Below are 23929 nucleotides of genomic sequence, written 5' to 3'. Positions count from 1 at the left end.
GGAGCTGAAGGAAAAAAAAAAACCCCCACCCACACTCAGGTCTCAGCCGCCATTCTCCAGGGTGCTCCTGGCCTAGTGGCATGCTGAGAAGACCTGAGCTCACCTCCGTGTGGTTGATGCTGTTCAACTCCACCAGTGCACGCTGATGGGAGGCCGGGCAGCTGGGTACTCCTCCTCGCTGGTCGGGCCGTCTCCCCCACCGGCCACCTCCCTCTCCCCTGGAAGGTCTGTTGCCCCCTGGACCAGGGGATAGTCAACCAGCCTCATCCTTGCGGCAGAACAGTGCCACCCCATAGAGGCCGTTGTGGCTGATTCTGGTTGTTGATGAGATGTGGAAGGCTGGAGGACATCAATCCCACACAGCCACAGCCCTTGTGCCTGCAGCGCAGGGCGGCATAGCCCACAGCTCATGCAGTGCTTGGAGACCCTCAGCCCTGCCCCAGAGCAGCAGGTAGCGCACACGCAGTGCAGGTGCGGCAGAGGCCATCCTCCTCTTTGAGTACACATGAAGGCTAACCCTACACGTCAGAGGCTCACAGAGATCCTTTGACCCTGGCTTGGTCCCACTGGGCCACCTTGAGTTTGGGAGCTAAGCGCCTTTGTTTCCCCACCTCTACTGCCTCCTGGCACTGTCCGTGCTCCGACCCCAGCCCGAGTCCCCAGGTTTAACTTATGCAACCAGGAGGTAAACCGCTGTCCGCTGGCTGCACGTACGGCTGGCTTTGCTGCAGATGGACAGCCACACTGCTGGAAGCCCATGTGTCCTGGTTTCTCCTCCTCCACGACTGGGAGTCTCCAGGGCCAGGGAGCACCGAGCTGGTTTTCCCTGAGGCTTGGCCTGGGGGCCAAGGCACATTCTCCATGCCCAGGTGGCTGGGCCCTAGGAATACCCTCCTGCTTCCCCAGCCACTGCTGTTCCAGAAACTTCTGGCAACGCCCTAGCTGTGTGCCCTATACTTGCTGCGAGAGGCTGACAGTGGCCACCAGCACTACTGGCCACCACTGCCTCCAGCGTTACTAGTGGGACAGAGGGACAGGGGGACGCGCACCAGGCCATGCTATGTAACCGTCTGCATTCCATCGCTGTCCTAAACAGGGGCAGAGAGGAGCACAGCCCCTCCAGGACTCGGACCTGTGCCCTGGCAGCAGCGTGCTCTCTGCAGCCACTTCAAAATCCCTTTAAAAAAGTGATTTCCAGTTGCCTAAGAAAATCACCTGGACGGTTTACACCTTGTCAGACGTTTAGCCCAGTTAAGTCCTGCCAGACTCCTCTGGCCCCCGGTTAGTGGGATGTGGGATGGCAGCAGCTGTGGCTCCCCACGTCCCGTAGGGACCGCACATCCCCTCCTGCAACCCTGCCCTGCACGAGGCCAATGGTGCAAGGCTGGTTTCGCTCTCAGGGCTCAGAGGAAGCTCCTGCCTTCCACTAGAGACAAAGTGGTGGTCTCCTCAGTGAGGAGATAGCCCCTCAAGAGCCACAGCCCTGCAGTGCTGGTGGCACAACCTCTGGAGCAGTGCTTGTGCTGGGCTGGGTCTGGTGCCGTTCCCGGTCAAGCCTCCTGGGCACCCACCACTGCTCCAGAGCACACTGGAGGTAGAGGACAGCCCAGCAAGCCCAAGAGGACAGGGGGATGAGGGAGAAGGTGAGAATCGTTCTCCACCCAAGCTTCCTTACTGTAAATGGCGTTTCCTTCGATGAGGCCCTTCCCGCGCTCACCCACCACCACGCCGTCTGAGTGGCCGCAGGAGATGAGGTTGTTCCTGAGGATGGGGTCACCACCATGGCGGATGTCCACTCCACCCCACTGGTTCTCGCAGATGATGTTCCCTAAGGCCAGGCAGGGAGGATGGGGTGACCACACGGGCCTCCTGCCCACGGAAGAGCAAGGAGACCTGGCAAGCTGAGACCTGGCCCCACTGAAAAGCTCCCATTGCCTGTGGCAGAGCCCAAGCCCCAGGAGCTTCCCTTTTCCCCCATTCCCCTGGCAATGCTCTCCCGCACAGGACACCAGTCATTAGCAGTTCCAGTAACCACCACCTCCCTGTCCTCCAAGGTGTAGGGCAGAGTGGAAAACCACCCAGAGGTGCCACAACAGCAGGAAACATCGTTCACAGCTTTAGCTTATCAACTGGATGGCATGGGAGGGGAAAAAAAAATGCAGTCCACGTGGCAGATTGCTCTGGAGCACAGTTTCATGTCCCAGCTGGGCCAGAGACAAAAGAAACAGGAATTTGGAGGACACGCTGCGGAAAGGCGTGCTACCTCCGTAATGGCAGAAAGGCCAACTAGAAAATGCAAACCAGGGGATTAGTGCACCTGAAGTCACCCAAGAGCCACAAGATAAATTTTGCAATCAAACAAACACAGAGGCTCTGTATAGAAACAAACTGGGCATAACAATGTCATTTCCATTCCAATACCTGTGATCTGGCCTCTCCCATTCTCATTCACTGCTATTCCAGCAGCCAATCCCTGGAAAATATGGTTCCCACTGAGGTAGGAGAAGAAAAGAAAGTTACCAGCTGCAGTGTTGCCTGTTCATGGTTTGCACCGATGCCAGCCAGCGCAGCAGCAGGTCTCTGCGGAGGCACCAGTCTCCCTGGCTGGCGACTTGTCACAGCCTGTTGCCTGTGGCCAGCAGTGAGAGGTGGGCATGGGGCAGCTACGCAGTGAAGTGCAGCAAGAGGGAAGCACAGTGAGGAAGGGGTACATGCGAAGCAGAGCTGAGGGACTGACAGCCAAACCATTTTAAAGGAGGCGAAAGCACAAAACGAGGCACAGAGAAACATGCATCAGTAAGGGAAGAGCAGGAGGTGCTCGTGAACATCCAAGTGGCCACCATGTCAGCCCAGTTCTCTGTTCAGCCAAGGTCTCCCCACTCCACATCATGGGAGGAGCCAAGAGGCTTTATCATCCATGGGACTGCTGCTCCAACAGCTTCCAAGCCCTGAAGCCAGCAGGCATCCAGCGATCGTTGGTTGATGGTGGGAAATGTTAAGGACAACAGCAGGAGCAGAGGCAGCGCCACGCTGTGAACAACAGCCTGGAGAGCACATGAGCCCCGTCACACCTGACAGGAGGCGTCACTTGCTGTCCCCTGGGCTCCCACCTACCACCTGTCAGAAGGAACAAAGCCCAGGAGCCCCAAGGCCACCACCAACTCCTCCACCACAACGTGACCCCAAATCTCTGGCATGCTGCTGAGGATCAGAGCAAGAGAGCAATCAGGTTGATCGCAAAGCAAAAGGACCAACCAACCAAGCATGGACCCTGCCCCGGCCCCCACTCAGGAGCGCTCACTGGAGATGGCTCCATTCCCTCCGGGCTGTGAAGGAAGCAGAGGGACCACGAAGATGGTCAGGGGGCTGAAGCACCTCTCCTACGGAGACAGGCTGAGAGAGTTGGGGTTGTTCAGCCTGGAGAAGAGAAAGCTCTGGGGAGACCTTAAAGCAGCTTTTCAGAACTTGAAGGGGGCGAAGAAGAAAGAAAGAGAAAGAAAGAAGGAGAAAGAAAGAAGGAGAAAGAAAGAAGGAGAAAGAAAGAAGGAGAAAGAAAGAAGGAGAAAGAAAAGAGAAAGAAGGGAAAGAAGAAAGAGAAGAGAAAGAAGAAGGAGAAAGAAAGAAGGAGAAAGAAAGAAAGAGAAGAAAGAAGAAAAGAAAGTAAGGAGAAGAGAAAAAGAGAAAGAAGAAGAAAAGAAAGAAGGAGAAAGAACGAAGGAAAGAAAGAAGGAAGAAAGAGAGAAAGAAAGAAGAAAGAAAAGAGGAGAAAGAAAGAAGGAAGAAAGAATGAGAAAGAAAGAAGGAGAAAGAAAGAAGGAGAAAGAAAGAAGGAGAAAGAAAGAAGGAGAAAGAAAGAAGGAGAAAGAAAGAAGGAGAAAGAAAGAAGGAGAAAGAAAGAAGGAGAAAGAAAGAAGGAGAAAGAAAGAAGAAGAAAGAAAGAAGGAGAAAGAAAGAAGGAGAAAGAAAGAAGGAGAAAGAAAGAAGGAGAAAGAAAGAAGGAGAAAGAAAGAAGGAGAAAGAAAGAAGGAGAAAGAAAGAAGAAAGAAAGAAGAAGAAAGAAAGAAGGAGAAAGAAAGAAGAAGAAAGAAAGAAGGAGAAAGAAAGAAGAAGAAAGAAAGAAGAAGAAAGAAAGAAGAAGAAAGAAAGAAGAAGAAAGAAAGAAGAAGAAAGAAAGAAGAAGAAAGAAAGAAGAAAGAAGAAGACTTTTTAGTAGGGCCTGTAGCGATGGGGCAAGAGGTAATGTTTTCAAACTAAAAGACGGGAGATTTGGATTAGCTACAAGAAGGAATTCTGTACTGTGAGGGTGGTGAGGTGCTGGAACATGTTGCCCGGAGCAGCTGTGGGTGCCCCATCCCTGGGGGTGCTCGAGGCCAGGCTGGACGGGGCTGGGAGCAGCCTGGGTTGGGGGGGGACAGGCCCTGCCCACGCAGGGGGGGTGGGACTAGATGACTGTTAAGGTCCCCTCCAACCCAAACCATTTTATTATTCCCTAGCAGGGTGCCAGGGTGGGAAAGCAGTGCCTGTGCCATGCTGTCACCGGCGCTGGCTGGGGGTGCAGGGGTGGGCGCAGCCCTTCACACTGCTGTCCTGCCCCAGGGACAAGTGCAGGCAGAGCAGGGGCCACCCCAGCCCGTCAGGCAGAGCAGCGCAGGCTATCAGTGCCACCCAGAGAATGGAAAGCTGCTTGTGGGCTCGCATGCACCTGCCTCTAGAAAGACGGACCAGGTAAGTGCACAAGGCGCCTGTACTTGAAATCCACACTCGCTCCAGCAGCCGTGAGGGTATGGAGGATGAGAAGCTGTGAAACCATCCCAGAGGCAACTCCCCAGCAGCACAAGGCAGGGGCTCCCAGCTGCTGAAGTCCCGGGAGCAGGCGGCAGCCTCGCACCACTAGGCACCGTCACACTCTGCACCTCCCAGCCTTGGCCTCAGCACAGTGGGGGACACAGTCTTACCCAAAAAAACTTTTTAGCTGCTCCAGGGAGTACCTCTGATTTTAAGACACACGTGCCCAAGGGCCGGTATTATGGTTAAAAAAATGGTACTTGGCACCCAGGTGGCTGTCACACTTCTCAGGACACTTCCTGCTTTCTGCAAGAAGCGCCTCGCAATGCCCCGCTGAAACCTGTCCTCTAGGCGGGCAGAAACGCAGGATGGAGCTGGGCTTGCAGCTCTTGGGAATGGGCAAAACATTCTGTTACCAGCTGTAGAAAAGGGACCCAGCAAAGGACATTACTCCCACCCTGAACATGCCCCTTCTGCCAGCCCTGCCTGCCTGCAGCCGCACACACCAACCTGCTAGTGAGCCCCAGGCACGCTGACAGACCCTGTTTGAGCCCCGTGGCCAACACAGTTGCACATGGCACCGCCAGGCCAGCCCCGGCGTACGCAGCCTCAGCCAGTGCCAGAGCCTGCCTCAAGTCAGCACAGAAGAAAGGCAGCACACAGCAGCATGCCCAAGCGGAGCAGAGGGGCTCCTCCAAAACGGGTAACTGGTCAGGCAAAAAAAAAAAATAAATTTTCTTCCCACCGAGCTTCCTCCCTGCCTCCTCCCCATCGTCTCCTACGTGCCATTAAGCACAGTCGCTCATACGTTAGTCACAAGGCGTAAACCGGTGTTGCAAACGATGTTGCGAGGCAGTACAGAGTTCAGAATAGCTAGTAAATCTCTCTATCCCTGCCACTACACCACCGCTTTTCTCAGAAATTAATACCTCTCCCACAGTTTCGGCATCCTGTGTTGGAAAGCCCAGCGCTGACCCCTGTGCTTTCAAGGGCTCGTATGTCTGGCGCAGACTTCTCCAGGTCCCAGACAAGACTAAATGCCTCGGTAACCTGTTCTTAAATGTCCGTATGGGCAGCCTGTCTAAACCTCAGCAGCTCTGCGTGCGGATCATGAAACCTGCAAGAAGCTGCTTTCATTAGGTCTGCAGGACTCAAGGCTAAGGCGCTGTTAATTATCAATACTTCCAGCATCAATACTCGCATCCTAGCTAGGAGGGGCAACCATTCTCTTCCCTTTGTGCCTCTCCCTGCTCCGTAGCGTGACTGTGAGTTGTCGCATGCCTATTCCAGGTCCCTCACAGGCACAGCGAGAGGTAGGAGGGGGTGGCAGTACAGATGAGATGCCCCTCACATGTGCAAGCAATACCACGCTACACCTGCCATGTCATTTCTGGGTTCGGTGCTACCAGTGGATACAAAGCATTGAACCTGAAGAAAGCCTGCCAGACACCAATACTAACATCTAAATCAAATGGTATTAAACACACAGAAGTTAGTAGCTCCAGGTGTTTAAAGCAGAAAGGTGAATTGGAGTAACAATGACTGGAGTGCCACGAACTGTTTCCCCTTTTCCTGCAAAGAGCACCATGGCATGTGTGAGCTGTTCATCTTGAGCACAGCCTATGCCTCCTCAGATCCAGGGGGAAAACCCAGGACTGGCACTTGGCAAAGACCTGGGTGGAGCAAACAGATAGAGGGAAGTCATAGAAAGGCACTAGTGCACCATCGTCCTATTTCTGCTCTACGCTGGGGATAGGGGGGGAAAAAAAAAAAAAAAAAAAAAAGAAAAAAGAGAGAAGAAAAGTGTGCACAGTGGGAGGAATAATTCTGACCAGATGAAGGAGATAGAGAGGTCAGTGCTAGCGAACATACCTCACAGCAGGGTTTCCATTATACAGAATATAAATGCCAGCTTCTTTATTCCCATAGATCTGATTGCTACGGATGATGCCTTTTCCGTTGCCAACGACGACAATGCCTGAGCGAAGGCCACTGTGTATCTTATTGCACTACGGTTTTATTTTTGAACATGTAGAGAGAATAAAAGCAAAAGGAAGGAAGGTCACTCAAAAGTGAGCAAGAGGAGGCAGCAACCACAGAGAAAAGCAACGGCTCCCGGCTGGGGAAAAGATCAGAAGGGTAATTAATCCACCTTCGAAGAAAGCACTCTCAAACGGTCAAGGCACATGTCACTTTTACCCTGCTTTGGGGTTCTAGTACTCAAAATTTCCCTTCCCGTCGCGTCTGCAGCCTCTTCTTCCACCAGCAGCTTCTGTGCACAGCTCACATGGAGAGCTCAGTGCAGCCACAGGGTCACTGGGATGGCAGTTTGTATCTGTATCTCTGCCTCCCCCCCCCCGCATGGTGAGGCCCTAGTTCCTTCGAGGATGGCTAAAAACACGAGCGTTCGGTAAACAGGGACAAGGTCAACCTGCTGCCCAGCTGGGAACGCTACCAGTTTGGAGGAAAAGCTATGCTGCCGGAGAGCGGGGCTGCTGCTCCCATCCTGCCTGAGGCTGAGCAGAGAGCTGAGACCCTCCAACCAAGTCCCAGGATAGACAACATGGTGGGAGAAACAATTCACGGTACAGTGCCCATTTACTACCTTGCTTGCGTGAGTTCATTCGTTACGGAGAGGTGCTCATTTGACAGGGGAGCATCCCCTCTATATGCAGGGATTTTAAGACACAGACCATTAAACAGAGCAGGAGACCATGCATGTACCATCAGGCAGCACTTTACTGTGCCTTGCCCTCGCTGAATTCGTTAATTCGTCAACAAAATCCTAAGGAACAGGCTGAAGGGCAAAACTAACAGAAGGTGTCTTCTATAACCCGGAGATGGATCCCTGCTGCCCCTTGGAGAGAAACAGCATGTGAGAGAGAGAGAGAGAGAGAGAGTGCAGTGCCCTCCAGCACGGCTTGGAGGAGTACGTACCAGAACAAGGGGGTTAGCCCCCTTACGAATGTCCACTCCAGCCTCACAGTTTGAATGAATGTTGTTGTCCGCAATCAGGCCTCCTGCCAACAGGCGCAGGAATATTCCCGAGGCTTTGCAATGGTGGATGTCATTCCTCAGCATGATAACCTGCAGGCAAGAGAAGCACCCGTAGCTGAAGTTCGGACAAGGAAGAGGACATGACCACAGGGCATAGCTCTCTCTCCTGCAGCTTCTGTGCATCTATGACCTCTCTGCCTCTCCTGCAGCCCGAGGTGTGCCAGGCACACAGACCAGCTGAAAGGAAGATCAGCGCATGTGGGCAAGCGCCACGGTTAAGCCCATTCAGCATTACCCACTGGCGTTGGTCCCTTTAGAGACTGGGGACCTGCAGCGGTCGGTGCTGCGCAGCCAGAGCAAAGATACACTCTTGACTTGACGCATCCCTCCGCTGGACAAAGCCTACGTTCAGGTAGGCTCGATGGCTTCCTTCGCTGCCTTACACTTGCACACCCCCGACAACAGCGAGCAACCGGTTCCCATCCCATCTCCGCACCGCTCTTAGTGCGACAGACCAGTCTGCATGTACACAGTCAGCAACACACCGCCTCCTGACTCTCGCGGTACGGAGCTGCTTGGAGGTGACATGTCAAATGCCACCGAACCTCCCATGAGGCTCCCACGAAGCTGACCGGGCCTGTGCACTACAGCACACGTGCTCAGCACGCGACCTGTCCATCGCCTTGCACCTTCAGAACAAAGATTCTGCCGTCTGGGGACGGAAATGTCCCAGCCAGCAAACTGAAACAACTTAGTTTCCTCTAAGCAAATAACTAGTTTCAATATTTATGCAGCAGCAGTCCTTTAGTATTTTCTAGCCAAACAAAATCCCGTCTGAAATCCGTGTCTTACAAGTGCTAACAGATAACCTACAAATTGCTTTTGCATATCCCACTTCAACAAGCAACGCAGATCAGAAATGATATTTCCTTTTATTTGCTCAGTCCAGAAAGGTGCTTCTTTCAATCTTTCCACTGCCTGTGGAACTCAGCAGGACTTGACAGTTGCCTGTCTTCATCAGTCGTGCTTGGCTGTGCGGGGAGGGGGTTACAGGAGGCGAGAAGTGCAGACACCCACTACAGCCAAGTCCCACACAGCAGACCCTGGCCGAGGCTTGTCCTGTGCTTTAGGGTCCTGACCGTGCAAGGACACCTGCAGTGCTCCCGCGTCACATTGCGCCTTGCCCCCATCTCACAGCCAAGCATTTCACTGTCTCCTGTTGCCTGATGCTCTGACACCCACCTCCCGTCAAGAGCCAATTCCCAGTTGAGAAAATGCTCACTGATAGCAGCAGCTGAGCTGGTCTCATCTCCCTGCCATTTGCTCCCAGTTACGAGCAGGCTGCTGAGTGAACTGGAAGCAAACCGAAGGGAATAAAACCAGAATGCAGTCCAAAGTGCATACCTCTGGTACGGGTATCCCCCGGAAAGAATTCTCCGCTGCCAAGCAGCAAAGTGTTTCTGCACAGGCACCAGTGCTCTGCAGTCCTGTGGGGACTGCAGATGGGGAGCTAGCACCATCACGGCAAAGCCCTTTCCCAGAACCAGGCGGAAAAACATTCCCCTTCTTCCCACTGCACAAAACTTTTGTGTGCAGGATTTCAAAGCAGTTAAGACTGAAAAATAGGCCTAAATCCTGTGCTGCCTCAGCCAAGTGGTAGAGATAATGTTGCCCTGGGCAGGCACCTGGAGAGGGGCTTCCCGAGCCCTCCCAACACCACCAGCAATGGGGATTTTGGCAGTGGGGGGGTCACCCTCCAGCCCTCACGACCACTGTCCTGTCTGAAGGGGAGCACAGGCACAGAAGTGGAGAGCTGTGGGCAAGCACAGGGTTAGACGCTGCTACGCTGGAGGGAAAACTTGAGTTCAGCACTGTGTCCCCGGCCAAAATCTCTGCCTCTACCTGCAGCAGGCACCCACCCCGAAGGCTCTCCTGAAGAAAGCAGGACTGACCATGGCAGTCTCCAAGTTTCTACATCTGTGGTACAGGCTGCGCGGGGAGCAGCAAAGGCGACAACAACACCTTTGTCGGCAGCACTTGTACAGGGCAAGAGTTTAATTTACAGGTAGAGCAGGCCTGACTACGTGACCCCAACATGTCACCAAGTTAACACCTCCAATTGCAATGAACAATACTGCTGCACGCAGAAAGCGGGCGGCAGCACATGCCCGGACTTTCTTTTGGGCTGGATAACCCGAGCAACGCGTAGTAATAATGATGCTGGTGGAGCAGGAGGGGGAAGGAAGAAGGCTCACAGTAGTCTTCACAGCACCTTACTGTTTTGTATGCAGCGCACTGCGTAGGTCAGATGCCTGAAGATGCTTCCTTCCAGTTTTGCTTGCCCTCGAGAATAAATTAATATTCCTCCCTTTCCATCCCTGAAAAGGCACTGGCGGATGATGCAGCCTTGCAGAGAGCTGGCCAGAGACTGGGCCTCCTTGTCCTGTTGCAGCTCCTGCTGCAGAGACTTGAGCTTAAGGTCCGTCTGAAGGGCATGCAGCCTGTCGCTTTGAAGCCTGCTGTCTGTGACATCAGCAAGCGTGTGACTGAGGCTGTGGGCTTGATAAGGCAGTTTGTATGCAGCCCGAGCATCCTCTTCATTGTCGCTGCTTAAGTCACTGTCACTGGAGTTTGAGTCAAGGGCCAGGTACTCCTCCTCCTTTGCTGCCTGAAGGTTCTCTCTGAATTCAGTGACCTCCTGGGCCGAGCCAAGCAGAGCCTGAGCACCCACAGTAGAGATGAAGCTGCTTCGTTCTTCCCCTATGACAATCTCGCACATCCTCACTGGCTCCAGCAGTGATTCTCCCCAGCCATCCTGCTTGGCCACAGGGCAGCCAGCTGGGCTGGGCTCCCACACGGATGCTGTGCAGGACTTGGCCAGCATGGCCAGGTGCTTGCAGGCCCAGTTACGGTCAGAGCTCGGGTAGCCCTCCACAATTACGGAGGCGTTCTCACTACCAATGAACTCACAGTTCTCCAGGACACAGAGGGCCACACTGCGGAGGTGGATGCTGGACTGGGCGAAGGTGCAGAACTTCACCTGGCATGTCCCCGGTGCATGGATCTGCAGCTGCCCGCTTTCAAAGTTGCAATTGTCAAACTGGACATAGCCTGAAGTTGTCTGGAAGAGTAAGCACAAGGTGAGACCACTGCACAAAGCAAGAAAAAGCAGTCCTGGACGTACCATGAAGTCTTTGCACAGGAAACAAGCTCACAGTCGCAAACACAATACGCATTCAGGTGTCACAAATGCAACAAGTTCACCGAGGCACAGATGCAGCGCTGCGAGCCGAGTTAGCAAGCGTCTTGCAACAAGCGATAACCACTGACTTTCTTCCCTGCTGGCAATATTTCCTTAACTTCCCCAACAAGACACAGCTTTGCAGTTTCAGCAAGGCCCAGCAGTCACGCATGGGAGCAGACAGGGACCAGATGTGGTAAGATTACTAAACCTTAGCAAAGCTCCCTACACAGAGGAGTTTGCAACCTTCAGAGATGCGTATTTGCCAGCTGGCATCATTTAATGGACTCAGGGGGTTACTGGGTGCAGTGGCAGGTAAGATGACATCAAACATTGCTTGGTTGGCCTGCAGAGATACAATTCAACCCAGAGCCGTTAGCAAACTTGGTGGAAGGATGCTGCACCCACGATGCGTCAAGTGCAAAGCAACAGGTCAAAGTTTGTGCCATGCTGCTGCGCAGGCATCGTGCTGTGGCACTGCAGCAGGAGAAACACCACCAACACCTTGTTCCCCGGCTGTGGTTTCCCACCTAACTGGCAGAATGGAGCCATCCCTACCATGGCCTTCCTGCTTTGCAACACAATGCACGGGGCAATTTATGGGTGCTGGCAGGGCTAGTCTCTGCTTATCTACAGAAAAGGCCAACAGAAATTGAACAAGGTACAGAGGAGCCAGGCCAGAAAAGCTGAATAGCGTGCTTGGAATTCCGCTGTGCTCCTAATTTGGTTAGGAATCTCCTAAATTGTTCTTTTTTCTCCCCAGGTCATCCCGCAACTGCCTAGTGCACCACATTAAAAGCTTCACTTCTGACAGGTGACTGGGGCAATTTTACAGAGATTTCCAGAGTTTCCAGCCAAAATGCTGTCCTAAGATTTGTTTTCAGCCTTGAGTACTCTCAGAAGTGGTCATACTGCAAAGATGTTTTGAAATGCATTTATTTGTACTCAAAGATAACTATACAGAAATCCCTTCAGACCGCTAGCCTGCTCTGGACTGAATCATACCTTCCCTTTTTTTTTAATTAAAAAAAAAAGGTAATTAGAAGGGATGCAATCCACTCAGCTTCTGAGAGGCTGTTTGTGAAAGCCCTTCTGAAATTGCAACTCACAGGGTTTTAATGACTGCCAGTAGGATTGGCGTTAAGTTTGCTTTTTAGTTTTTCATTGATGGATTTGGGAGAAAACTCCCTCATTCCACTAACAGCAGGTGAAGGGCCGTACCATCACCCTGGACTTTCAGACTGATTAAGTTCAATACGTCACAACAATAAAACGGTGAAAGGAAATGAAACTATAAATCATAACCAGTGATGGGCTGACTCATCACAAGGAAGGGCTCATTTGTAGAGGCGCAGCCCACAGCTGCGGCACTCACACTGGGCACATCCCACTCTGGACCAGTCAGCAGCTGTCCATGGGGACCAAGGTGTTGTCAGGGTGGACCACAGCAGCAGGACTGTGCCTGTGATTCCATGCCCTGGCTTAGCTCCGGAGAAGACCCTGGGCATCCTGGCCAAGGGCATCCAGTCCACGCTAAGGGCAGAGCACACAGCAGCAGCAACTGGGTTTTGGGGCAGCAGGGCTGGTGTGGAATGCATTGTGGGCAATGCTGGCTCCCGTGTCCAGCCTCTTGGGCCACCTCACCACGAGGACAGTTGGAGCAGCAGCTGGGGAGAAGGGGAAGATCACTGAACAAAGGAAAACATCTGCCAGCCTGGGAGCTGGGAGCCAGAAACATCTTCGAGAAGCACAGCTGTGCCTCTGAAGTGCAGCCAGGTATTGGAAAAAAAAAATCTCAGGATCCCATAGGCATCCCGGGATACCACCAGTAAGTGCAAAAAAACAGGGACTGTAATAGCAGCTTTTCATCTGGAAAACTGGAACAGTCTAGGAAAATAAAATTGCTCTGAAAACCCAAAACCATCATCATCCATTGGCTACTCCAAGTGAAAAGTGGAAATGAACAGCATCTATTGGTTGCTCAAAGTGGTGGTGTTCCACAGCCTCTTAAACACTTATTTTTATCCAAAACGGAGCCTTCTCTCTCTGAGAACATCCCACCCTGCACGTATTTTCCCTTTACTAAACCGGCTGAACTCTCTGCATGAACCTGCTGTGAGATCTCGGACTGTAACACGAAGTGTCTTTGATGCAAGACTCTGTTACCTCGCCAGACCCCTCTGGCCCCACTTTTGGGGTTGGGTTGGTTTGCCCTCCCACCTCTGGGATGGCTGGGTACCCTCCTGGGATGCTGTGATGGCTGTGTGCCTCTGACCGAGCGAACGGTACTTGGGTTCAGGCAGCACCAAGTAGTCCTTGCTGAAGTCAGCCCTGCTGTGCACGCCACCAGAACAGTGCCAGGCCAGACCTTCTCAGGGACTAAGGAGTCTAGGCCATGTCTTACCAGGAGCTAACAGCACCAGCCTGAGCTGGGACCAGACAAAACTAAAACTGCTACAGCTGCGCACCTGCACAAACACCAAAGACGGGATTGCCTGCAAGTCCAGCACTTTGTACTGTACAAATATGCAGCCTCATGAGCCCACCGAGCCCTCCTGTATGGCAGCAGGCTGCACGGTGGTGACATTCCTTGAGCAGTGACCTCCAGGTTACTCTTTGAGGCTGAGAGACCCCTACCCGGTGTTTGATACCTATAACAAGGCAAGCAACCTTTTACATTAGGCCTAAAAGTATATTGTATGCTACCAACATTTATATATCTGGCTGCAGCTTAATTGTTAGAAAGTGTCGTAATAAATAGTAGAGTGTTTGACCACAGTCTAAATTATCATTTAATCATCATTTTAATCAGTGTCAAATCACTGTCAAGTCAGTGCTTCACTACCCGTCAATTATTGCTTAATTACTATTCGATTACCATTTAACTGCCATTCAATCATTGATTAATTATAATTTGATCATCATTTAACCATTAGCATAGCCTTTGTAGCTTACCCCACAACCATGACCTCTCTTAATAATTCACCTGTGACAGTTTGGCCCCTTCTGAAATCTATCTGACTCTATCCATACCTGTACCGCATATCCAAATAATCTATCATAAGCATGTCCGCTGCTGTGTTGGTGGTGAGTTTGCAGGCATTTACCTACTAGTATTTACCTGCTTGCTTGCTGCTGTAACGTTGGTTGTTGCTATATGACTGATTGTTTCTATTACTGACTGCTGTCATACTATTCATTGATACTGTACTATTGATTGCTGACGGTAGTTTCTAATAGCCCGAGATGGGCATACAAATATATATATGCATGTATATAAATATATGAAAATACATGCATGTATATATTTATATGTGTTTGCTTTATTAATCGAAAGCATTCTTATTCTTGCTAGTAGTGATTTGTGCGGCATCTGCGGCAGCCTGCAATCAAGCGGAGACATTCTGAGGACGAAGCCCCCAGCCCCCATGCATCAGGGAGCCCCGCAAACCCCTCGTCACACCCTCCCAACGCTTGCAGGCTGGGGAACCCCCTGGGCCGTGCCACCTCGGCGGCCTCGCCATCCCTGCTGCCCCAGCTCCGCTGAGCCTCACCTTGTAAAGCACCGAGGTGAAGCGGGCCGGCATGAAGACCACGTTGCAGAGGCGGGCGGTGGGGCAGTGCTGGTTGATGCTTGCCAGCAGCACCACCTTCCCCAGCTTGCCCTGCCCCACGACCTCCACAGGCACCTTCAGCAGCACCTCGCTGTGCTCCTCGTGCACGCCGGGCAGCAGCACCAGCCGGTCGTAGGGGCTGGCGACAGCCAGGGCAGCCCGCAGGCTGCTGAACTCGGCCACTGCGCCAACGCAGAGCCGGCGACGGCCCTTCCTCCTCTGGAAAAGGGAGAGGCAGTTGGAGGACTCCAGGGCTTGGGTGGTTTTGGTCCAGGTTTTGGAGGCCAGGTAGTGCTGCTTGAAGGTGTCCCTCCAGGACTGCGGCTCCACGTCAGGCTGGACGGGCCAGTGCGGGTGCCTGTGCTCCAGGCAGCTCAGGCAGAGCTGCCGCCAGCGCGTCCTGTCCAGGCTGAGGACGAGCTCGTTCCAGGCCCTGCAGACCGAGCTGCAGCGGCCCAGGTCAGGGAGGCACAGGTAGGATAAGATGAGCTGCCACAGCTCCACGGGCAAGCCGTCGGCCTCCATCAGCACCTGCCAAGGATGGGACACAGCGTCAGCGGCGAGCCCGCAGAGTGCCGGGGCACGGGGTGGGAGGCGAGGTGGAGTCGGGGCAGGGGGACACAGCAGCCCCCACGGCACTTGCCTCTCCAGAGACACAGCCAGCCAGAGGCAGGCCCACCTCCCTCCACCACCACGGCCCTTCCCTCCGTCTCCTGCCAGCCCCGCAACACCCCAACAAGCTGCCCTTTTTCGGGGCACTTAAAACTTTGTGGCTTAACCCTGGGGCTCCAAGGCTGTGCACATCCCTCAGCAGTGGGGCTCACAGGACCGTGCCGCGGGGGAGAGGGCTGCGCTGCGAGCCCCCCAAGCCCAGCCTGATGGCCCTACCTGGGATGCAGGGCTCGTTAGGAAAGGTGTGAGGCTTTCTCCAGAGGCTGAGTTCATGCCGTGGCCCAGCACACAGGGACACCAGCAGCACCCTCCGAGCAGAGGAGGGATGGAGAAGAAGAAAGCATTCACGACTGCAGCACCAGCAAAGCGGGCACGGCTCCTAATGGAGCCCCAACACCTGATCCCACCCTGGCATGAGGCCACTGCTGCTGATGGCATGCAAGACTGTGCCCCTCTGCTCCAACTCAAGCCACCACCTGCCCAGCATCATTCCCCATGCCCTGCCCTGAGAAACGGTGGCTGCCAGTGGCACGATACTGCTCCTGATTGCAGGATTTGAGCCCCCGCTTCCTACGCTGTGCCCTACCCGGTGCATGCAGCAGTGGAGCCTCCTGATGCCCCGTGTGCTTGGCGACCTCCCAGCACTCTCCAGAAAGTGTCAGACAAGCAGCTTCACGGAACAGGGAGGTACCTCACAGAATTTATCACTTGGTATTTGAGAGTAGAAGCGTTATTATCAGTGACCAGAAAGACAATAATACAAAACAGGGAACTCCACCATCTATTAGCATTCCCCCCTGACGCAGCCCGCTTCATGCACGTTCTCCACTTTACAGCAGCTAGGGATCAGTGCTCCCGTGCAGCGGGAGCCCTATGAACAACACAAAAAAGCACGTATGTCCACAAGCTGGTTTCAGGTCAGCTGAACGGTCACGACAGCCTTTGCTGGCAGGAGCAGCTCTGACCCCACTCCCGGCAGTTTTGGCTTTGCCCCTGCCTACCCCACCACTGCCAGCTCATGCCCACTCGCGTGCCAGGAAACGCACTCCGGCAAGGAGTGTGGTTACGCTCTAATGCCAGGGTTCACCTCTCATGTGATGCTGTTAAAAGCAGCCAGGCACCAGGCTCCCTTTCTTCTCTCAGGGATGCACGCTAGCAAGGCAGGCGAGCACTTCGGGCTTTGAAAAAATATTCTTTGACCAGCCATGGGGAATTTTACTTCTGCTTCCAGAGAGCTGGAACCTCTTAAACGACTACAGTTCAACCCGTAACGATAAGCCTGTGGAAGGGAGAGCAACGGCAAAGAGAAAGCGCTGAGCATCGTGCCTGCTTTAAGTGTGAGATGAAGCCTTCACCCTCCGGTTCTGCTCAGAACTCTTCCCGTGTCGGTGTCCGTTCCCACGGCATTGCAATGGCAATGGGCACAGCTCAGCACTTTCTCTTTGCCATCGCTCTCCCTTTCGCAGGCTTACGGTTATGGGTCGGATTGTAATAAGCCTTCCCGTTAAACTTTGCAATACAAACGGGAAAAATAAACCCGAGCCATTGCTACTTACTCCTAAAAGTTAATCACCGGCCGCGGTACCTGATCCCGGAGCCTCTGCGCGAGGGGCGGCACAAACCCGGGGCGGCGCTGGCGGCTGCGGAGCTGGAGAAAGACGAAACCGGTGCAGAGGCTCCGCCGAGCCGCTCTCCCTCGGATCGCAGCGCACGGCGCTTCCTCCGCGGCTCCCTCCCGGAGAGAGCTCCGGTACCCAGGCCCTCTGGCAGACCAAGCCCTGTCCCGCCGGACCCGCCGGTGCTCAGAACTCCCGGGGCACGCTGCGGCCCGGCGCTCCGCCCAGCGGGGCTGCGCGGAGGAGACGGGCCCGGAGCCTACCGGCGGGGGGTGGCGGAGGACGGACAATCGGGGCGGGGACCCCAACGACAGGCGGCAGCCCTTCCCGGCGCGGACACAGAGCCACCGGGAGCTGGCGGCGCCCCGGCCACACGGCAGAGAGCGCAGCCCGCTCGAAGCTGCCCGGCCCGCCGCCGGCCGCGCTCGGCTCGGCCCCGCCCCGCCCCGGGGGAGGAGCTTGGGGGCGGGGCGCCCGCGCGGTGCCGCTGATTGGTCACGTGCTGGGGAGGGGCGGAGAGACCCGACGCCCCCCCCCCTCGCGCCCGTCGCCGGCGGCGCCGTCGCGTCAGGCGGCGCGGTTGCGTGACACGGCGGCGCGCGCACGGCGGAAGGCCGCGGGGCCGGCGGAGGCTCCGGTCCTACTGCTGCCATGGCAACAGCCGCAGGTGCGGCCCGCGGCGGGGCCCGGCCCGGTCCGGCCCGGCCCGGCCCGGCCCGGCTCGGCTCGGCTCGGCGCGGCGCGGCGGCCGCGCAGGCGCACGGGGGCGGGCGGACGAGCGCGGTTCCGTTGGGAGTGGGCCGCAGCCGCCGCCCCGCGCTCCGCTGCCCTGCCGGCCTGACCTTGAGGGCGATCCCGGTCGCGGGCCGCTGGGAGCGGGGCAGCGCTGCAGGCCCTGGCCCGGGAGGGAGCGTCTCCACCGGCCGGGCGTAAGGGGCGGGTGCCTTGTGCCGCCGGCGCGGCCGCGGCCTCCCCGCCCGCCCGCGCCTTTGCAGCTTCTCTGACTCGGGCCTGGCTGTTCCTTTCAGGTCGCCTGATGCCGTGCCCCGGAGGGGCTGCCGTCGCTCCCGAGCGTTCCCCGCACGCCGGTGCCGCCGCCGGGCGGCCCTGCCGGCGTCGTGAGGGATACTGAGGCCTCCTCGGCGGTACCGGAGCGGCGGGTTTGGCCGCGGGGCTGCGCGGCGGGAAGCCCCGCGCCGACAATGCGGTGAGTGGGGGGAGCGTGCTGCCAGCGGGGGGCTGGCGAACCCCGGCTTCGTAACCTGGTGTACCCCGTACCGGTGGGTGATCGGCTGGAGGAGCAAACGAACAGATACGTGGGTTCAGTTTTGGGCTCCCCGCCCCCCCCCCCGGCTTGTCCAAGAGGGACCGGCGAGATGCGGGCGTGTGTCCAGAGGAGGCCGAAGGGGCTGGAGCACAAGTCTTGCAAGGAGCATCTGAGGGGACTGGGATGTTTAGACTGGAGAAAAGGAGGTTCAGGGAAGGCCTCATCGCTCCCTAGAGCCTGACTGGAGGCTGTAGGCCCAGGGGGGAGGTTAGGGGCCGTGTCAGTCTCTTCTCCCGGATAACGAGTGACGGGACAAGAGGAAGCGGCCTCAAGTTGTACCACAGGAGGTTTAGATGGGATTTTGGGAACAATTTCTTCATGGAAAAGGTGGCCAGGTATTGGAACAGGCTGCCCAGGCAGATGGTGGAGTTACTGTCCCGGGAGATAGAGAATCGTAGAGTTGTTTGACTTGGAAAAGACCTTTGAGATCAAGTCTGACTGTTAACCCAGGACTGGCAAGTCCATCAGTAAACCCTGTCATGAAGCACCGCACCTATGCATTTTTTAAAGACATCACACACTTCCCTACTGGCAGATCCAGCAGTTACACCAAAAGGAGCATGCAGCTTCTGAAACTAAATTAAAGGTGTGTCTATATATTTTTTTACATTTTTTTTTTATTTATTCGGAGTTTCTTTTGAGAGGAGAAATACGTTTTGGCTGCGTGCAGCTGCCACCCATACAAATGACCAGTTGCCAAAGGCCTTTTGAATCATCTCCGTAACGGCGTTGTCTCTGGTGAGACTCCACATCGTTTAGTTGACTTAGCATGACCCACTGTGCCCTGTTTTAAGACGTGTCGGCAGATGTGGCTTTTTTTAGTATATGCAAGGAGAACTACTGTAATCCAAATGCGAGTCTGAGCAGGTGCATATATAAATTGGTGTGTAAGCCGTGAATCGTAGTCTCTGGTATTACTTCTCATATTGACAAAGACAGTAGATAGAACTTTCAGTTGCCAGGCCTTAAAGGATTACATAGTGTCTAACTGTAGGGAAAAGCCAGTCCAGGTGTATATGAGTTTTGGTTTAAAAATAGCGTACTTTGTCAAAAGAATCCATAAGGTTTGCTTTGAGCGATCCACCTTGTTTCTGTATAGCTTCCACTATACATGTGCCCTTCACCTAACAGCCTGTAGTGGCTGCACCTTGAGAAACGGTTCCTCATGCCCAGCAGGAGTATTAGCCCCAAATACCACTTTGAAACCATGGAAATCTCACGCATGTTGCTTGTGGGGAGTATCTGAAGTTCACAAACCACCACCAGCCTCCCTTGGTTGTTACTGACTTCACTAAAGCTGTGCTGTAGTCTTAAATTAGGATTCAGATCAGCTGCAAACCCACCAGCTTTCTGCAATTGCTGAAATAAGTAATCCCATTTTAAATGAGGAAGAAGCGTTGCCTGGTAATGATTGCTTCAGTACTATTCTGGTTTATTTGGTAGAACTGTCTGTGTTTGCGTGTCCTTCGGGGCCTCGGGTCTAGCCAAGTGCAAGGTATTGAAACTTTGTGACAGATTGTGAAAGTTACGGGTGGCTTCAAGAGGCTGTCTGTCCTTGTGGATGCTGCTGCAGGCTGATTTCACTGGAACTTTCAGAAATTTTCAACACTCTTGTTAGAAGAGTTCTTGTCCTTTAACTTAAGTCTGGGATTACGATTGCATGCAGGCCTTGACTAGGATAGAGTTAATTTTCTTCATGGTAGCTGGTATGGGGCTGTATTTTGGCTTTATGCTGGAAACTGTTGAAAACACTGGGATGTCTCACTGCTGAGCAGGGCTTGCAAGTGTTAAGGACTTCTCTGCTCTTCACCCTGCCCAGTGGAGGAGTTTGGGGGGGGGGACACAAGTAAGACAGCTGACCCCAGGGGATCTCCTACACTATATGATGTTTGCACGGCAATAAAACAGGGAGGGGGAGGTTGGTGGCAGGTGATGGGTGATTGGCAGTGAGTGTTTTCATTTGCATTGCTTGCTTTTCTTGGGTTTTATTTTCCTCTCTTTTTGTTGGGTTTTTCCCCCACTCCCCTATAAAATATTTTTTTAATTTCTTTTTAGTTATTACATTATTTTTATCACAACCCGCACGTTTCTTTCTTTTACTCTGCCGGTTCTCCCTGCCATCCCACCAGGGAAGTGGGGAAGAGTGAGTGAGCAGCTGTGTGGTGCTTAGTTGCTGGCCAGGTTAAATCACAACAAATTGTTATTTAAGTTATCTTTTGTTTTCTGCCTTAGGAAAAGGCAGACTGGAATCTGGAATGATGAGAATTTTTAATACTACTGCATGACTATTTTTTAAAAAAAATTTTTTAAATTATTTTTTATTTTATTTTCTTTTTTTTTTTTTTTTTTTTTGAATCTGCTCTGTCCCTACCACCACCGTCCTGGTGAAGTGTATTTTATTACTGTGAGAGTAGACATTTCAACGTTTAAATTCCTCGGCATAGTGAATGAGGAGACCTAATGCGTAAGCTTCCTCTTGTTAGCTGTAATGTAGCGCTTGAGAAGTTCATCTCTCAATTTCCTTCCCAATTTATTTCTATTTTAATTTGAAAGTGTACAGAAGGGAAAAACTTCAGGTCTCTGAGAAAACGGTGCAGCGTCTGTCCAGTATTCCATGTGTTGCTTTTCTCCTTGAAATTTTATGGGCTTTCCGTGGATGTCAAGTAGCAGGTGCTGTTTGAATGATCCGCTACCGTGAAAAAAGCTGCGGGGTCACCTGCAGCTCTGCTTATGTTTGTTCTTTTCTTCTTTGATGTAGGGAAGGAGAACTGAGATATACTGCGGTAAGAAAAACAGTATGATGGATTCAGAACGTTCTGCCCCAACAAATTCAAAGAAATACCTAAGCAATGACGTAACAGCTACCTCTGGTAAACATTATCTTTGTGGCTACTGTGCGGCCTTCACAAATATCTCAGTCACTTTTCCCATCCAGAAGGTTCTCTTTCGACAGCAGTTGTATGGTTTGAAAACAAAGGATGCGGTACATCAGCTGCAGAAGGACGGACTTAGAAATCTCTATCGTGGCATCCTTCCTCCGTTGATGCAGAAAACGACAACGCTGGCTCTGATGTTTGGCTTGTACGAAGATTTCTCCTCCCTGCTCCATTGCCACGTGAGCGCTCCTGAACTACTCACTCGCAGCATGGCAGCAGTGCTTGCAGGGACCACGGAAGCTATTCTTACACCTTTTGAGAGAGTTCAGACTTTGCTTCAGGACTACAAACACCATGATAAATTTACAAACACTTACCAGGCTTTCAAGGTACTGAAAGTCTATGGGATGAGAGAATATTATCGGGGATTGGTGCCCATTCTGCTCCGCAATGGGCCCAGTAATGCACTCTTCTTTGGCCTACGGGGACCTATCAAGCAGTGCCTGCCTGAAGCAACTTCTTACAGCACTCATTTAGTCAATGACTTTATCTGTGGAGGGCTGTTGGGTGCCATGCTGGGATTCTTGTTTTTCCCAGTGAATGTTGTAAAAACTCGCATGCAAGCTCAAATTGGTGGTGAATTTCAGTCCTTCTCAAACGTTTTTGTGAAGATATGGCTGGAACGTGATAGAAAGCTGATACACCTTTTCAGAGGGGCCCATCTGAATTACCATCGCTCTGTCCTGTCCTGGGGCATAATCAATGCAACCTACGAATTCTTGCTAAAGATGTTGTGAAAACCACTGTCTTCCTTTGGCTCTTCTGTTCATTTGGGTATTGGCATGTGTGATGTCACTTAATCCCAGGGAACAGTGCCTGCGTAGTGTGAAAGGTAATTAGTGTTGGCCTTCAGTATTTATGGGGTGAATGGTGATGCATCTAAATCTTGGTGCAATTAAGATGAAAGTTTGAAAGTATTTATTTGCTGGCAAGTGAGTTTTCCCATAATGGACCTAATAGACAAATACAAAGTTTTGGAGAAAAAGGAAAAAAAAAAAAAAAAAAAAAAAAAGAGTATTATATTAGTCCTGCAGCTTGTTCTGTATCACTCCCAAAATTTCTTAACGCTCTGTGATGGAATGTACTCCACCATCCACATTGTAGAATATAAAAAATAAAGGAGGGGCTGATGAAAATTGATTCCCTTAACCTGACAGACTTCAAAATCTCAGTTTAAGAACTGCATTTTCAAATGCTTCTGGGTCCTAAGAACTTCTTACTGTTTAAATCTAAATGGATGGCTCCAGTTTGAGGATGACTGAAGCTTAGACTTCAAGCTTAAAACTAAGCCTACACAAACTCTTCTGCCAGCTGTTTTGATGCTTGGCTTTGAGATGAACATTTCATTCAGCAGTGTTAAGAGTAGTTACTGAATGTTTAACTTCAGTGTAAGCGGACTCCAGTTCAAAGTGGGATCTCTGTGTGTACATGTCTGTGTGCCTTCATGTGAAAAGGGAAGAGTAGAAGGAAGGAAACACCAAATTTAGTAAAGCTTTAAAGTGTCCTTCCTTGTTAAAAAAAAAAAAAAACAAACCTTCTACTTGTAAACATCAAATTTATTCTGCTTTTTGTTGGGGTTTTTGGTGGTGGTGGGTTTGGGTTTTGGTTTTTTTTTTTGGTTTTTGTTTTTGCATTGCTGCTTTTTCTGTTGCTTAATTCTGTGGGGCCAGGAAGAAAATGGCCCTTTCTGTAATACAAAATAGTCCAGCCTCCTGCAGCTGTGACAGTAGTTCACAAACACAGCTCTTTTGTACTGAGATTTCTTGTCTTTTGCAAATTACTTCTGTTTTATTTGGGCTGTGGAGTAATGGATCACAAGGAGGTGGATTTTACCTGAACCTTGGGAGTTCAGCCTGCTTGTTGTGTACTCTAAAACAAGTTCAGTAAGACAAATGTACAGCAGCACTGACAAGATGAGGTTTTTGGTCTGTAAGTGTAGCAGAGACAGTAGCCAAAGATGACTTTGGAAGCAGCTAGGTAGGAAAGATACAGCGCTTGGAGATGTGTTTGTGGACTTCTGTAGGTGAGGCATGAAAAAGACTTCACCGAAGTAAGAAGTGTCAAGTGTCTGACAGGCTTGGGAGGTGAGACAGGCAAGACTTGAGGCCTGAGAGAAAGGGAAAGAAGAGCAAGCGTGACCACGAACAAGGTGACTGTCTTAATACAAAGCATTTGATTCTCTTGGGGGACTCCCTGTGAAACTATACATATATATATAATTATTTTGGATGATGGGGGACAGGAAAGCTTTCAGAAGCTGGTGTGACTTGATCTTCTCGTAAGTTTTGGAGTGGCTATTACTTTGCATTTTCCATTTGCTAAACTGTCCTCAAATACCGATGGTAATCAGTGTGCTATAATCATAATAGAGTCCCTAGCTTCACAGTCAAAAATGGCCAGGCACAAGTGAGCATTCTTGTATCCAAATGTTGTGATTATTTGCATTTAAATAAAATGTTTACTGAATGTTTGTTATTGGCAGATTCTGATTTTTACCAGTGTACTGTTGGGGGGTTTTTTTTGTAATCACTCCTTGATGGAATAAAGACATTTGCATCCTGCTTTTCTGTGAAAGATACTATATACTTCTGTAACGTTGGGAAATCTGAAGCGTTGAGGGTAAGGTTTTTAACACAAACCCACTACTCATTGATGATTTGCGTTACTGTAGGGGGGGGGGGGGGAGGGGAAATGTAGTCCTGGTCTGTCTCTGCTTAGGCAGCACAGTTAGATGGAGCGCG

The 23929-nt window shown here is 52.2% G+C and overlaps 2 protein-coding genes across 6 annotated transcripts in view; one reads left to right on the top strand and one right to left on the bottom strand.

The window, feature by feature from the left end:
- The window catches only part of FBXO10 (F-box protein 10), a 23257-nt gene extending 5914 nt beyond the window's left edge, over nt 1-17343 (bottom strand). Inside the window, exons 1-7 of one of the 5 annotated variants that reach the window (XM_037372894.1) lie at nt 16866-17343; nt 14578-15168; nt 10055-10903; nt 7723-7872; nt 6658-6794; nt 2422-2492; nt 1676-1828 (exon numbers count right to left, since the gene is read on the bottom strand). In XM_037372894.1, the coding sequence (XP_037228791.1) occupies nt 1676-1828; nt 2422-2492; nt 6658-6794; nt 7723-7872; nt 10055-10903; nt 14578-15162 (1945 nt within the window). In that variant the 5' untranslated portion in view covers nt 15163-15168; nt 16866-17343. The other 4 variants (XM_037372893.1, XM_037372892.1, XM_037372890.1 and 1 more) reach the window with 4 other exon arrangements.
- Nucleotides 17344-17459: 116 nt separating this feature from the next.
- SLC25A51 (solute carrier family 25 member 51) lies at nt 17460-23658 on the top strand. The gene is made up of 3 exons (XM_037373040.1): nt 17460-17592; nt 17954-18132; nt 21011-23658. The coding sequence occupies exon 3, from the start codon at nt 21050-21052 to the stop codon at nt 21923-21925; it is 876 nt and encodes a 291-aa protein (XP_037228937.1). The 5' UTR covers nt 17460-17592; nt 17954-18132; nt 21011-21049; the 3' UTR covers nt 21926-23658.
- The last annotated feature ends 271 nt before the right edge of the window (nt 23659-23929 follow it).

Source organism: Falco rusticolus, chromosome Z (assembly GCF_015220075.1).
Source record: "Falco rusticolus isolate bFalRus1 chromosome Z, bFalRus1.pri, whole genome shotgun sequence".
In the NCBI taxonomy this organism is placed as follows: domain Eukaryota; kingdom Metazoa; phylum Chordata; class Aves; order Falconiformes; family Falconidae; genus Falco; species Falco rusticolus.
This window is presented reverse-complemented; position numbering and strand designations above follow the sequence as displayed.